Here is a 14308-nt window from a genome sequence, read left to right as displayed (position 1 = left end):
TCACAGGGCCAATAATATCAATATGTTTTTTTCTGCTAGCCACCTGCCTTCTCATCTCCTTCAGAAACAGCTGCCTAAGGTCTCCAGGATGACAGTAAACCGGATGTCACTCCAGCTATACCTCTCGCTGAGTGGGAGCCCACCAACTCCCAGCCCTCCCCTCGCCCACGTTGCCCCATGCCCACAGGAAGTAGCCAGACTTGAGTCGGCACCCCTTTATCCAAGGAGTCTAAAATGTTTGGTTGAGAGACTTCACCCAGCTCCCTGGCACCCTTTTATACACAAAGTTCGGATTATTTGGCTGGGGGCTTTACCCCAGTTCCTGGAATAAGCTCCCTCCCCTGGGAGTTGCCTCAGTCCAAACTCCACCTCTGAGAAAGCCTGCCAAATGGTGACCCTTCCCCAGGGAAGGTCAAGACCACTCCCACAGGCTGTTTAAACTGCCCACCAGAGAATGAACACATGGTCTCCGGGTTACCCATGGTCTCCCCTTCTCTCTCTTCCCCTCTCCATGTTTTCCCCGGGCCACCCGGCAGTATTGTCATTCATTAAACATGGAATCTTTTAATTTGGTCTGATTTGCATCAGCGGAGAGGTTTGTTGGCCAGAAGAAAAATACGTAACACACATCAGGAAGAGGAGGTAGTCAGTGGACAGTCAACCATGTCAAAAGTGAGCAGCTTGCTGAGCATTTGGAAAAGTGAAGGGTTTGGGGAACTGTAATTAGAGATCACGTGTTACTCCTATAGGGTCTGACGTCAGAGTCCACCGAGCTCTGTAAAGAGACCCGAGTGTGGAGAGCCATAGCGCGGTGGATTCTCATGTCTGCATGGAGCGCCCTAGCAGTGTCCAGTGGCTTGCTGCTCCCAGAGGGCATGAAAGGGTGTAAAAACGATACCTCCGACACGTGTGCCTATGCACACCTTCACACACTGTCACTCACACATGCACACACCAACATATTCACAAGCATGCACACTTGTGCACACACATAAGCACATGCATGGATGGTGTGTACGCATACCCATGTACACACCGTGTATTCCCACCCAAGCACACACCACACACACACTCCTGCACATACTCACACACGCACATACACACTACCATCATACATCTGCCTCAATGAAACCCAAATACAATTCACCAGGTTTAAAAGGTTTTCTTTATTGGGAAAAATGCTGAACCTAGCCACGGCTAGGCACAGGGTCAGGATAGTTTAAGAAAACCCAGAAATCGATGGAGTCCGATTGAGACTTTCTTCTTCTGGCTTGCAGCTCCCAGGGAAGCAGCGGCTGGGCAGCAGTACCTCTCAGCTCTCAGTAATGACAGTCTAGAGGTGGAGAAACAGGGGGGTCAGTAAGCATGCCAAGGGGCTCCGAGTGCCTGTGCTCAGAAGTGTGGCTAACTCCGAACCAACAGGTTCTGAGGGAGGACAGAGTGGAACAAGGATGACACCCAAGCCTCAGCGTTCTCTGAGGATCTGTTCTCCCCAAACCACGAGCGATTTCTCAGGAGGACCTGCTGACCAGCGTGTGTGGCCACACAACCAACCGCTGGGGGTGGCGGGGGAGGCTCGATCAGTGAAACGCCGACTGCACATGCTTGAGTGTCTGAGTTCGGATCCCCAGAACCCACAAAAACAGGCCGGTGTGGTGGGGCATGTCTATAACCCTCGTGTTGGGAGTGGGCGGGGTAGAGATGATAGACAGCGCTTGGAGCTCACTGCCCAGCCAGTCTCGCCTCAGCGAACTCTAAAGAGAGACCCCGTCTCAAAAGCTATCGTGGAGAGGGGCTAACTCTGGCCTCCACACACCTGTGAACACACGCACATACACGGGAGGGGCTCCCAGCAGGTGGGAGTGGTTGGGAGCGGCTCGTGCCAGACCCCGAGTGGGCTCCCACCTGCAACCATTTACCTTCCACAGACTGTGGGAAGAAACACCAGGGCACCTCGAAGACCAGGTCGGAGAAGCAACACTTTCTAGAGGCACACTCCTCGGGGCTGATACCCGGGAACCCACAATCCTTGCGGGCTGACACTTCCATGACACACTGCTCCTCTGCTGCTCACGGGAAAGAATGGCATGCAAGGCTCTGTCAGGCTGACCGCTGAGGGCCACCAGTCCCAGCTTCCCCGAGACATTGGATTTGCAGCCTCCGTGTGTCCTGAGAAGCTCCTTGAGTTGGTATCTCTCAGGACAGTAATAGCTAGGAATTGGCTGTCCTTCCCACAGGAGGACGCTAAGGTCGGGAGGTCATCATAGGTGGGAATATCTGCAGAACTGGAACCTCAGGAAAAACCATGTCACCCTTTCTGGACTCAGTGTTCAGCTCTGTGAATTGTAAGCAGCCCACTGAACCAGAAAGAGGCTTGAGGACACTGATCCTGAAAGGGACCTTGCACCCACCTACCTGGTTTTCCTTTAAAGTGCACTGAACACTGGGGAGAAAATTCCCCACTGTGACTGTGTTTCAAGGGCAAGGGTCATGCCTGTGGTAGGCACACACACTGCTAGCCTCGTGCATACTGTATTTAGTTTGTCTTGGCTTGGAACACATTCCAAAAAAAGCTGCCAGGAGCCTCAATGCCCTTCGTAACGTCTGAAGTCTGTTTGCAGGAATGGTAATGCCATCTCAGCTGAGGCCTCCATTTCCCTTCAGAAGTTTCTTTAGAATTATGGTTTTAAATCTGGCGGGGTGGGGGCACTTGGGTCTGCTCACAGGCAAGTGTAGATGCAGGGCAGGGCGTGGGATGGGGGAGGGGAGAGGTACAGAAGAGCTGCTACGGCTTCCTTTTGGTAAGCCTGGGCTAGTCTAGACAAATAGCCTGATTTCCTAATACTTGATCTAGACTTTGCCCAGGGACCGGTGCTAAGCTGACAGCTGGCAAGAGGTCCCGATCACCAAATTTACCTTGGTTTGGAAGTGGGTGGAAACACCAGGGGACCCCACCGACGCTGGAGTCAAAGCAACAACCATTATTAAAGCACTCATCGCTGGTAATGCCGGGGAAGCCACAGTTCTTTCTGTTCTCCGGTGTCATCCGGGAGCACTGACAGGCAGCTGTGAACAGATCCATTCATGGTTAGTCCTACCCGGGGTGCTATATTCTTGCCCCAACCTGATCTGGGACCTCAGGGACCTTCCAAAATCTAATGTCCAAAGGAGTGACATGGAATCTTATTTTCCCGTGATAGAGTTGTCTGAGGAAACCACAGACTTTTGTTGAAACAGCTTCATTTGTTTTAAAAAAAAAAAAAAATGAAAGAAAGAAACAAGGTCACACAAACCTTCTACAAAAATGATGACCTTGTGGGCCTGGGCAAAGATCAAGGTAGAATGTGACCAAGATGGCCCAGGGCAGCAGGCCCTTCTGTCCTTCTAACCAGGCTGACACCTGTTGACATGGCCCTTCTGAATAAGGGTCGCTGGGTGCACTTCACACAGCAGCACCCAGACTGTAGGGTGCTATTTAGCTCCTTGCATGCTGTCACCCTGCCTTTGTCCTTTGAGCGAACATATGGAACATATGATGGATGAACCCCAGCCGACCACTCAAGAGGACGCATGCGGATTCACCTCCCACCCACGGGGTCACCCACGAACTTCTACTTACAAGGTTTCTGGCCCTCCACCAGAGCACACAGCCCCAAGACAAGGACCACTGCCAGGAGAGGGATACCTCGAGGTCTCATGTCTACTCCACTGTTCCTGGGAAGTCTGCAGAATGCCCAGTGGCCACTGTGTTTTATTAGCTCTTGTCTGTTTGCTCAATGGGCCCTGATAACCCAGGGCCCCAGCGCTCTGGCTCCTTTGTGCAGAAGAGCTGACAGCGCCACGTGGAGGCCTGGAGCCACACAAGGCTTTCAGGTTGGGTCAGGCTGGGCCCCATAAGCACAGCTGTCTCTGGCCTGCGGCAGGAAGCAGGGTCTTGCCAGGCTACTGACGTGGGGGAAAGGGCCACGTGTGCAGCTGGAGATGAACACCCTCAGGTCACACCCAGGAAGGGATTAGCCATGTGTTTGTGGCTATCATACAAACATCTGGTTTTTTAAAAAAAATATTTGGAGTAAGGCTATTGGGAAAAGAACATTCCATCCAAGAGCCTTTGGGGGAGGGAGCAGAGAACATCTCACAGGACTGTGTGAGGCACCTCCAGGGTACCTAGTTTGCACTCCTGATGCAGGGCACACCCTGCCTCACCTTGTTTCCTGCCAGCCTCAAAACCTGTGGTCCATAGAGACTAGTTGGTGGGGCCCAAAGGAGCAGTCGGAACAGGCAGGGTTTTTGTTTTGTTTTGTTTTTAATCAGCCCTGAAGATGGACATTCTCTCCCATGGGAATATTTTGCATTCCCTCAGATGGTGCCCAGCACTGAGATGCCCCCAGTGAGCTACCCTGAAGAAGGACTCTGTAAATAGGACACAGAGAACAGAAGCCAGGGAATCATGGCAACGCAAAAGAGAAATGGCAGGGTGAAGGAGAGAGGGCCCGTGGATGTATTCCTTGAGGCTGGAGGGACCTACCTAACTGTGGGTAGCAGGCTGCAGAGTCAGGGACCACAATACAGAACCTGAAAGTCTTGGCCTCACCCCAGGCCTACATCCTCAGTGCCTGGCCTGGATCTTACCCCTTGGTCCGAAAACCCAGCAGGAATCATTTCTCTGTCGCACACCCCGGTCACTCTTTGTCATTCTGCTTGCTAGGTTTTTGTTGTTGTTATTGCTTTGTTGTCAACTTGACACAAGTCAGAGTCACCCCATAGGAGGAAAACGTGGTCCTGGGTTGTATAAGACAGCAGGCTGAGCTAGCCATGGGGAACAAGTCAGTGAGCAGCGTTTCTGCACAGTCTCTACTTCAGTTCCTGCCTGCAGGTTCGTGTTTGGAGGTCCTGCCCTGCCTTACCCTCAGTCACTGACTGCCATGGGATGTCAGCCAAGCAATCCCTTTTCTGTCCAAGTTTCTTCGGGCATCAAACTAGGACTGCCATCAAATTTACATGCTTACCCATCACCCATTATCCAGAACATCCCCATTCCTTCCTCCTCTCTGGCCCACATCCTAACCCGACTCCCCTGGCCCTGCCAGGGCTTCTGCTGAAGTCTGCTGCTCCCCTTGAGCATCCTCCCATGCCCCTCTAGAAGCCTGTGCTCTGCCAATAACAACTCGCATCAGTTGTGATGGTGGGGCTGTGGGTACTGGGAGCAGCCCTCTGCTCGGTGTGGAGCCGAGGATACCATACAACAATAGATAGCCATGTCTGTGGAATCAGACCATGGTCCCACCACAGAGGCTCAGAATGGTCTCAAGGCTGCAGTTTCCACGTATGCAAAAGCTGGTGGATGCTGTGGGGTGCAAGCTCTGAGCTGAACCACATCTATTGCACCTACCCCAGTGGGGTCCCCCCTAGCCTGCCTCCTGTGTCATGAACATTCCCAAGGTCACTTGTCCAAAGCTTGGGACCATCTTAAACGGCTCCAGGCATGTCACATCCAGCCTCATGGCTGCCCAGCTCCATATCTTCCGTGCCTTCTCCCGGACTCTGGCACTTTCCCCTCCCCTCTCACTTAGAACCTGAACTCCACAAGGACAAAACACGGGTGTCTTTTCAGTTCCGCATGCTCTCACTTCTAGCACTTTCTCTGTGGCTGCCACAGCTGTCACTCCCTCTAAACCGGAGAAGCTAAGGTATCCCTCTGTCTGCACCCCTTCTCCTCTAGCCTGGCTTTCACGGGACTCACATCGCTCTGCCGCCCTGGCTGCCTCCTACCTTGAGGTTCACACCTGCTCCAGAACTTGGTTGTACAAACCTCACGCTGCTGCTCCCACGCATGCTCTCAGACCGGCCATGACTCTGCAGTAATGTGATTCCTCTCTTCTCTTCTCCTTCCCCTTTATCCCCCTGCACACCTTAGGGGTGATGGTGTCTTATCTATTCAGGAATAACGAAGGGCAGCTCCTTGGGTCAGCCAGGCATCTCCTTCTGACCACACAGAAAGGAATCCAGGCCAGCCTCTCTGGTACAAGACTCTAAAACACTGTCAAATGACAGGGATGCAGAGGAGGGGAGCAACAAGACAAATCCCCCACGGCCGTGGGGAAAGGGATATAGTGAAGAAAAATGGACCAAAGAAAACCCTAAAACTAGTATATGTAACATCTTTACGCCTAGCGCCAAGGCGCCTGCTGTCATCACCGGGGTTCTAATAGGATTGGGCAGCCCATCTAATGGCCCTGCTACTTAAAACACACATATGTTGTCTCTTGGCCAACAGCGCTCGTTGGCAGACAGTCCACGTCACTAATGTCTCCAACTTTGAGGTTCTCCACTGCGACTTACATTTCCCTGTCACCAGCCCCCTTATTAGCCCCTTGGGGTCTCTCTTCAGAGACACCTGCCTGGTCTCACGGGCTTTTCCCCTGGAAACTTGGAGCAAGCCTCCATGGCCCCACGACTCTTACATGCTGTGCTTTATAATATGACCAAGGCATTGGTCTGCTGCCATGATCTCTGGGACCACTGTTACCATGAGCCCCACCTGCCTGCACAACTGAACCTGGGAACTGTTTGCTAGCATGGCTCTGTCTGGACAGCAGGGCCTGGGGACTCTCCTGTCAGCTACTCCCTTTGTAGGGACTCTTCTTTCTAAAGAAAAGTCTTTCAGATGGGTTTGTAATTTCATACCCAGCAATATTTGGAGGGTGGGATCCTGCCTGTCAGTCACCTTCTCTATTGTTCCAGGGCCAAGTGGGAGGGATTTTTGGAATGGCACTAAACTCCTTGACAATGAGATGCTTCCTCCAACCTTGTCATGCATAAAACTTTAAATATTATTGCATTCCTTTCTTTGCCAAACTTCACGTTGTTCTTACCTTTTTTTTTTTTCTTACCCTTTTGCTTTGCTTTTTGCTCTGGACTCTTGCCATAAATTTGAGTAAAAGCATTCAAGAACAGGCACGCCATAACCTGATTATTATCTTGTCTTGAGATTTCTTACACCAAAGAAAATTAGTCCATGCTTTTGAACTCAGATTCACTTGATTGTTTAGGACAGGGGCAGAATGTTTCCAAATTCTTCAGCAGAATTGAAACGAATGAGCTCTGGCTCAATTCCGATAAGGTTTCTTCTCATCTGAACTCTCACGAGCATGTCTTGGCTGTTATCATTTCTATCTATCTTCTGACAGGGATTCTGAACGCCTGCCAGAATGTCCCTTTCGTTTCTGCTCGCGGCATTCTAGCATTTGTCTAACGTTGTCTGCAAATGCCTCTACGCCGTTCTCAGACAAGTGGCCATGAGGTCAAGTTTAATCACAACACTTATCTCCATAGTAAGTCTCACAGGAGTTAATCTCCCCTTTGGAGTGATAACATATTGACAGAAGCAACTCCAGGGAGTAAATGTTAATTTTGACTCACAGTTTGAGGAAGGTTTTCAGTCCATGATAGCAGAGAAGACAAATGTGATGGAGTGGTTCCATGGGCGTAAGAGTGTGGGACAGAAGTCTTCAGGTGACTTCCAGACCAGGGATCAGAGGGCTCAGACTAAAGTAGAAGATGGCATTGCCATACGTTCTACAACCTCCAAAGTCAGATGTCCATCAAGTGTCCAAACCCTTGAGCCTGTGGGAGGTTATTTCAGACTCAAACCATGACACAGTGTAACAACACAGAACATCAAAGTCTAACTACACACAACGAAGCAGGGGATGTGCCCGACTACCATAACATCAAAGTCTAACTACACACACAACGAAGCAAGGGGATGTGCCCGACTACCATAACATCAAAGTCTAACTACACACAATGAAGCAAGGGGATGTGCCCAACTACCATTAGAAAGGGATAAAGACACAAATACCAGAAACTCAAATAACTTTAAGGAAGATAAATTCAAAGAAAAAACATCCATCAAAATGCTGGAAAGTGATAATTAAGAAAATTCTTAAACTGGCCAGGAAAACCATCACATAAATAATGACTGACTTTTTCCTGAAACAAGGAAAACCAGAAGCGATGGAACCGTGTAAAAGGCTGGACACTCCGTGAAAACATTCCTCAAAACAGAGTGTTGTTTTTTGATGTGCAGAAGAAGTTGCTCTTTGCAAATCTGTCCTCCAAGGTATTTCACAGGGAATCCAAGCTGAAGTGTCTCCATGTTGCTCGACCCAGCTCTTCTCCCAACCCTCAGGCTGGGCTGGCTCAGTGATGACACCTGCTTTCAATATACAGCTTAATTGAGTCCGTAAAGTCTCTTATTTGGTTTGTACATTGTGGAAAGCCAGACTGACCCATGACTTTCTCAGAGGGACAAAGGGAACTTAAGTTCTGTGTACTTGTCCAGGAGTGGACTTGGGAAGATCAGTCTATGGCTGGAGCCAGTGCCTTGGAGAACTCAAGGTATTAGCTTATCTCCCTGGGTTGTGGTTATCAGTCAGTTCTAAGGCAGCTGTGTCTGGGGTATCCCGTGTTGTCTTTGCCAGCATTATTTGAATTAGCTCTCTGCTGGTCTTAACCATCCCCCCACGCCTCACGGCTGCAAATAATATATAGGCTGCTGTGTTTCTTAATAAACATGCTTGGCTTAAGTCATCAACTCAAGAGGTCCCAGTTACTGCTTTTGTCTCCTTTATCTCTTGTCCTCTTTATTTCTTATCTCTCTTTGACACCTTTGTCTCCCACTTGACGCCTTGCTATTCAGGACCCTGAGTACTGTGGGTTCAGGCCAGCGCATTAATGACTTGCCATGTCGCTGCAACCAAACAGCTGGTAAAGCAGTTTCCAGCTGGCAGGGTTTACCCGACTCACGGTTCCAGGTCTTGCATAGGAAGGGCCGCCCGCATGATGTAAGTCCTAAAATCAATGCTCAGTGTTGAAGGATTCCATGAACCCCAGCTGGGTTTGGGAGTTTTGAACAGCTCAGACACAAGTGTCCCTGCCTCCTCACAGGCACTTCCCTTCAAAGGACCCGTCACCTGTCCCTGCTCATCCAGAAGTAGCTGGTTGGGTCTCTAGCCCACTGCTCACTCCCAGAACAGTTTACAGACATAATCCAGGCCGTCGACAGAAACCTTGGCCATCACCCCTTGACACTGCAGAGACTGACCCCTATTCACAGCAGCCTGAGTGGCTTCCCATGGGGCCCTGCGTATGTGCTGTGTCATTCTCTCCCTTCCATGAGTGTGAGTCACAAACTCATTGTTCTCACTTCCACTATGGGTGAAAGGTTGTCTGACCAACCCTGTACTCTGGGAAGGGGGTCTCCTCACTCTCCAGAGAGCTACACAGTCTTATCTTTGGGCTATCTTCAAGGATGTTTGCAAGGATACAAACCACACGCTGTGTTGTGTCTCCCTCAGTGCCCAATGGGAATTGAGAGGACGAAGATCTTAACAGCCCTCTCTGGGTCCCAGGTGCCTAGAAGGGAACACTTGAACCCTTAACTGTGGGTCCTTCCCTGCCACAGGGTTCTGATCTCAAGCACCAGAGTGGAGACTCAAGTCAAAGGCCCAAGCTGGAACACGAGCCATGCTCTCAACTGACATCTGCCTTAGGGGTAAGGATCATGGTGAACCACAAACACCGGGCTTCTAACGTTAAGATGAGCACATGTGGCCCTAATGCTGCCTCAGTGGATCCCAGGTGAGGTTGCCACAGGCAATGCAAAGCTGTGATCCATTCCCCACCCCACCCCCGCCCCCGTGCTGGGGATTCTAGGGCCCAGCCATGCACTAGCCAAGCGCTCTACCTCTGACCGTATCACAGCTTATGTTTCAGGTTTTATTCTGAGACAAGTCTCAGAAAGTTAGTTGGTCTGGTCTTGAACTTACTCTATAGCCAAGACTAGTTGGTCTGGTCTTGAACTCACTCTGTAGCCCAGACAGGACTTGAACTCATGATTCTCCTGCCTCAACTTCCAGAACCACAGTGATTACTGACATGGACCACTGGGCCTGACCCTTTGCATCATTTTTGTTTTTCTGACTCCCTCCTTCTCCTTGACATTTGGCAACTCTTAGAGATGACCAACTCGCTTGCTGTCCACAAGGATCAAGTCTTGGGAGTGTCACTCAAGCTCGCCCACGTCCCTGGGTGTCTACTCTCTACTCTGATTCGTCTTCCGTTCTACAGACTTCCCATTTACAGGAGAGTTAGCCAGTATAAAATAACAGCAAACAACCGCGACACCAAACCTTTGATGAGCATATTGACCAGGGCCCAAGGGCTTCAACATTAAATTTCCTAGGATAGCCTTGAACTGGTGATTCTCCTGCCTCAGGCTCCTGAATAGCTGTGATTTCAGGTTTGAACCACCAGACTGGATCAGTAAGGGCTGAGTTTGTCCTCCGTGACCCAGATCCACAATCTAAAGCCCAACTCCAGTGCCTTTGAGCTGCCTGCATTTGGAGACAGCATCTTCTTCTCGTTTCTTTTGTTGTTGTTTCCAAAGCAGTTTACTCAATGAAACTGTTCACTGTGTTAGCAGCCATCCCCCATGTGTGAGAGGCTTCAAGAAGACATAAGTTCTTGGCTCTTGGTTAAGATCAAGTATCTGGGTCTGAGCTTATTCCACCATGGGGTTCATATTTTCTGACATCCATTGAAGGTGTTCTATTTTGAACAGATCTTGGTTTTTTTTAAGTCCTAGATTCTGAGAATTCTGCATGAGTTAAATTTTCTTGTCAGAGTATGAATTAGCTTCTTTTGGCAGGAGTCACTCCCCCTCCGCCAGGACCACTGCTGTGGTATCTATTTAATTAAAGCACGCTGTCCCACCTTCCACAGACTTAAAAATCACAATTACAGCCATTCTTTCCAACATGGTGACTCATTTCTAAAGGCAGAATTTCCATTGGCGTAGGCAGTGACACACCCGTAAGTGCAAGGTGGCCATGACCCACAGAGCACCGGGCTTCTACTCTGAATGTTAGGATGAGCACACGTGGCCTTAATCCCACCTCAGTGGGTCCCTCATTCTTATTCATAAGCTCAGCTTCCTTACAAAGTAGGGAACAGAAGCCAAAAGAACAGAGGGGCCGTGGGTACAGGGCAGAGCTCTGTCCACAAAGGATGGGTGGGCCCCGGGATTGATCCAGCTACAGAGATTAATGACGGGACGACGTGGCGATTGCACAAAGCGCTATTAGCTCTCATCATTAATAGCTTAAACAGCCCGGTGGCACTAATTGCTGTTTAAAGCCAGAGAACCTCATTTCTGCATCCCCGAGGAGGTGGCCTGTGTGTACACAGCCAGGCCACCTTGTACTTAAGGTGTGTCACTGCATACGCCAACGGAAACTCTGCCTTTAGGAGAGAGCCACCATGTTTGAAAGAACAACTATAATAGCGCTTTTTTAAATGCGTGGAAGGTGGGACAGCGAGCTTTAATTGAATAGATATCGCAGTAGTGGTCCTGGTGGAGGGGGAGTGAGTCCTGCCACGAGAAGATAATTCATACTCTGACAAGACAATGAGTCCAAAGAGCATCTTCACTGAAATGGGATTTTAAAATAAAAACCATTCCCAGGGCTTTGCATTAACGTGTGCGTTTATGCCAGTAATTCACACAGGCATAGAGCACCCTGGGGCTCTATAGATCCTAAAGAAAATCAACTAGGCCTGGAGAGCTGGGTGAGCAACAGAAAATGCTTGCTACTCGTGCAGAAGCTCCAAATCCAGTGCCAGGACCCACAGCAGCAGCTCATTGCCGCCTGTCACTCTAGCTCCTGAGGATCTGACATACTCTTCTGGCCTCCGGAGGCACCTGCACACATGTCACACACACACAGGTCTCACACACACACATCTTTTAGAAAAGGAGCGTAAGCATTTATAGTATTCATGGTTTGCACTAAATCTAGAAAGCTATCAAGTCCACAGTCACCCCTCAGATGGGACGCTGGCCTGCAGTGTGGCTTTAACACCATCTGTCACGTTGTTTGTAAAAGGAATGGGAAATTCAAAAGCAAATCCAAACACTGTTTCTTGGGAGTGAAGACTCTCACATCAGCCTTGGAAGGAGGACCCCACATAGCACAGGTCCCATGAGCAGGCGGACCAGGATGCAAACAGTACATTCCAGCCTCATAAACGAGGAGCTGCATTGAGCGTGTCCATTCCTAAGAAATCAAACTGTTGAATGCCATCAGCTGCTCAGCTTGCTGCATGATTGTGCCCTTCGGAGGTGTGATGGCCCTTGGGTCAGTTTCAGCTTCCTTTTCTGCACAGGCTCTATGGTCTAAAAGAATCCCCCGGCTCTCTTCCTGTTCTCTCTCATGGAGAGGCTGCCTCTCTCTCTCTCTCTCTCTCTCTCTCTCTCTCTCTCTCTCTCTCTCTCTCCTCCCTTCCCCCCCCCCTTTCCTTCCCCTCCATAACCTATCTAATAAATATCTAACTATACTTAAAAAAAAAAGAATCCCCGGAAGGCTTCACCCTTCATCTGCACCTTGAATGTACCTTGCATCTGCACCATCAGACCCTTCAAGGTGGTTGAGTGTAGGAAGCCGCCACACTGGCCCTGTGCAAAAGAAAACACAGTCCCATCTATTTTCAGTCACCTTGATCTTCCAGGCACACTAGCCATGTGACTTACCAAATCTGCTCACCTCTGGGAGTGCGCTTACCACGCTGCCCAGAACTGGGCCACAGTTTCATCAGCTATGAAGGAAGATGCAGGCATCTGGGATGTGCTGAGTAGAGACCCTAGTCTAACAACACTAAAGTTTACTTAACACAAATTCTGGGAGTGTGTGGTGGGGAGGTCAGGACAACAGCTCAGAGAAGGTCAGGCTGTAGCTCTGGACCCTTCCTCATTATCACAGAATGGCTGCCTACAACATATTATACCTTCATACCACAGCAGCCACAGGCAGGCTTCAGGGCTGTCCAGGGAGCCAGAGGGCAAGGTGGGAAATTCTCTCTCTCTCTCTCTCTCTCTCTCTCTCTCTCTCTCTCTCTCTCTCTCTCTCCAACAAGGTAGAAAATTCCTAAGTTCTTTGCCCACAGCCTTCACACAGAGGGCCCCTTGGATCAGGACTGCCTCTAGCATTCTCCATGAGTGAGACCTAGGTGAGAAAGAAAGGGAGGTGTGGGACATGAGCACCCAGGGACAAGACCAGCTGTGAGATGTCATGGGAAGCCCCCTTCTTTCTGGGGGAAGACAGCACGAGCCGTCCCTGCTGGGTGGACCTTAGATGACCCTGGGAGAAGACAGCACGAGGCGTACGTGCTGTGTGGACCTTAGATGACCCTGGGAGAAGACAGCACGAGGCGTACGTGCTGGGTGGACCTTAGATGACCCTGGGAGAAGACAGCACGAGCCGTACCTGCTGGGTGGACCTTAGATGACCCTGGGAGAAGACAGCACGAGCCGTACCTGCTGGGTGGACCTTAGATGACACTGGGAGAAGACAGCACGAGCCGTACCTGCTGTGTGGACCTTAGATGACACTGGAGCTGTCACCTCATGCATGGCTCAGCAAATATGTGGGAGGTGGGGACATGGTGCAGACCCTCAGCGCTTTGTCCCGGGACTGTGCCCCAAAGAAGCTGGGCAGATTATTCCCAATCTGAGGTTTATGGGATCCTACCGAAGACAGTTCACCTCTCGCCAGCAGCAGAGGCTGCGGTGGCTTGAATGAAATGTCCCCCTTTTGGATGTTAGGACACTTGGTCCCTAGTTGGTGTCAGTCTTTGGGGAGGTTTAGGAGGCAGGCACAGCTTTGCCGAAGGAAGCACAACACTTGAAAATAAAAGCCTGGGGCCACTTCCGGTTTGTTCCCTCTGTTTCATGCTTGCATTTGAAGATGGGAGTTCTGGACGCCAAGCAGGCAGCTCGCTGCTATGCCAACCTGCCATGATAGATGCATCCCTCTGGAAATGTAAGCCCAATAAACCTTTTCTTCTATAAATTGCCTTGGTCAGACAGCAATAAAAAAGTAATTGTCAACTTGACAGGATTTAGAATCACCATGGCAACAAGTCCCTGGGCATGCCCATGAGGAAGTTTTGAGATTAGGTTAACCACGTGGGAAGACCTACTATAACTGAGAGACACCGTTCTCAGGGCAAGTCCTGGACTGAATGGGAAGAAGAAAGCTGGATGGGCAGCAGCATGCAGTCTCTCTGCTTCCTGACTGTGCGTGCATCACGACCTCTCAAGCTCGCACCACCGTGCCTTGGAGCCCAAACAAAGCTCTCCTTTCCTTAAGTGGCTTTTGTTAGGTGTTTTTCTAACAGCAACAAGATAAATAGCTAATGCGGACAATTAGTCCCCAGACATAACTGCACAGAGAAGGAGCATCTC

The 14308-nt window shown here is 50.1% G+C and overlaps 1 protein-coding gene across 1 annotated transcript; it reads right to left on the bottom strand.

The window, feature by feature from the left end:
* Positions 1–1319: 1319 nt before the first annotated feature.
* Tff2 (trefoil factor 2) lies at positions 1320–3698 on the bottom strand. The gene is made up of 4 exons (XM_057794337.1): positions 3620–3698; positions 2917–3066; positions 1920–2066; positions 1320–1333 (listed from the first exon to the last, which is right to left on the bottom strand). Exons 1-4 carry the CDS (start codon positions 3696–3698, stop codon positions 1320–1322), a joined length of 390 nt encoding a protein of 129 aa, XP_057650320.1.
* Between the last annotated feature and the right edge of the window lie 10610 nt (positions 3699–14308).

The sequence above is a fragment of the Chionomys nivalis genome, chromosome 19 (assembly GCF_950005125.1).
Source record: "Chionomys nivalis chromosome 19, mChiNiv1.1, whole genome shotgun sequence".
NCBI lineage: Eukaryota > Metazoa > Chordata > Mammalia > Rodentia > Cricetidae > Chionomys > Chionomys nivalis.
Note: the sequence above shows the minus strand (reverse complement) of the source record. Positions and strands in the feature narration are given on the sequence as shown.

Bases quoted from the DNA above. Each gene is read 5' to 3' on its own strand.
- Tff2 (XM_057794337.1), bottom strand. From the start codon at position 3,698: ATGAGACCTCGAGGTATCCCTCTCCTGGCAGTGGTCCTTGTCTTGGGG. The intron at 3,067-3,619 runs GTAAGTAGAAGT...ATCTGTTCACAG, and splicing joins GGTGGAGGGCCAGAAACCTT to CTGCCTGTCAGTGCTCCCGG. The intron at 2,067-2,916 runs GTAAATTTGGTG...TCCCGTGAGCAG, and splicing joins CCACCCACTTCCAAACCAAG to CAGAGGAGCAGTGTGTCATG.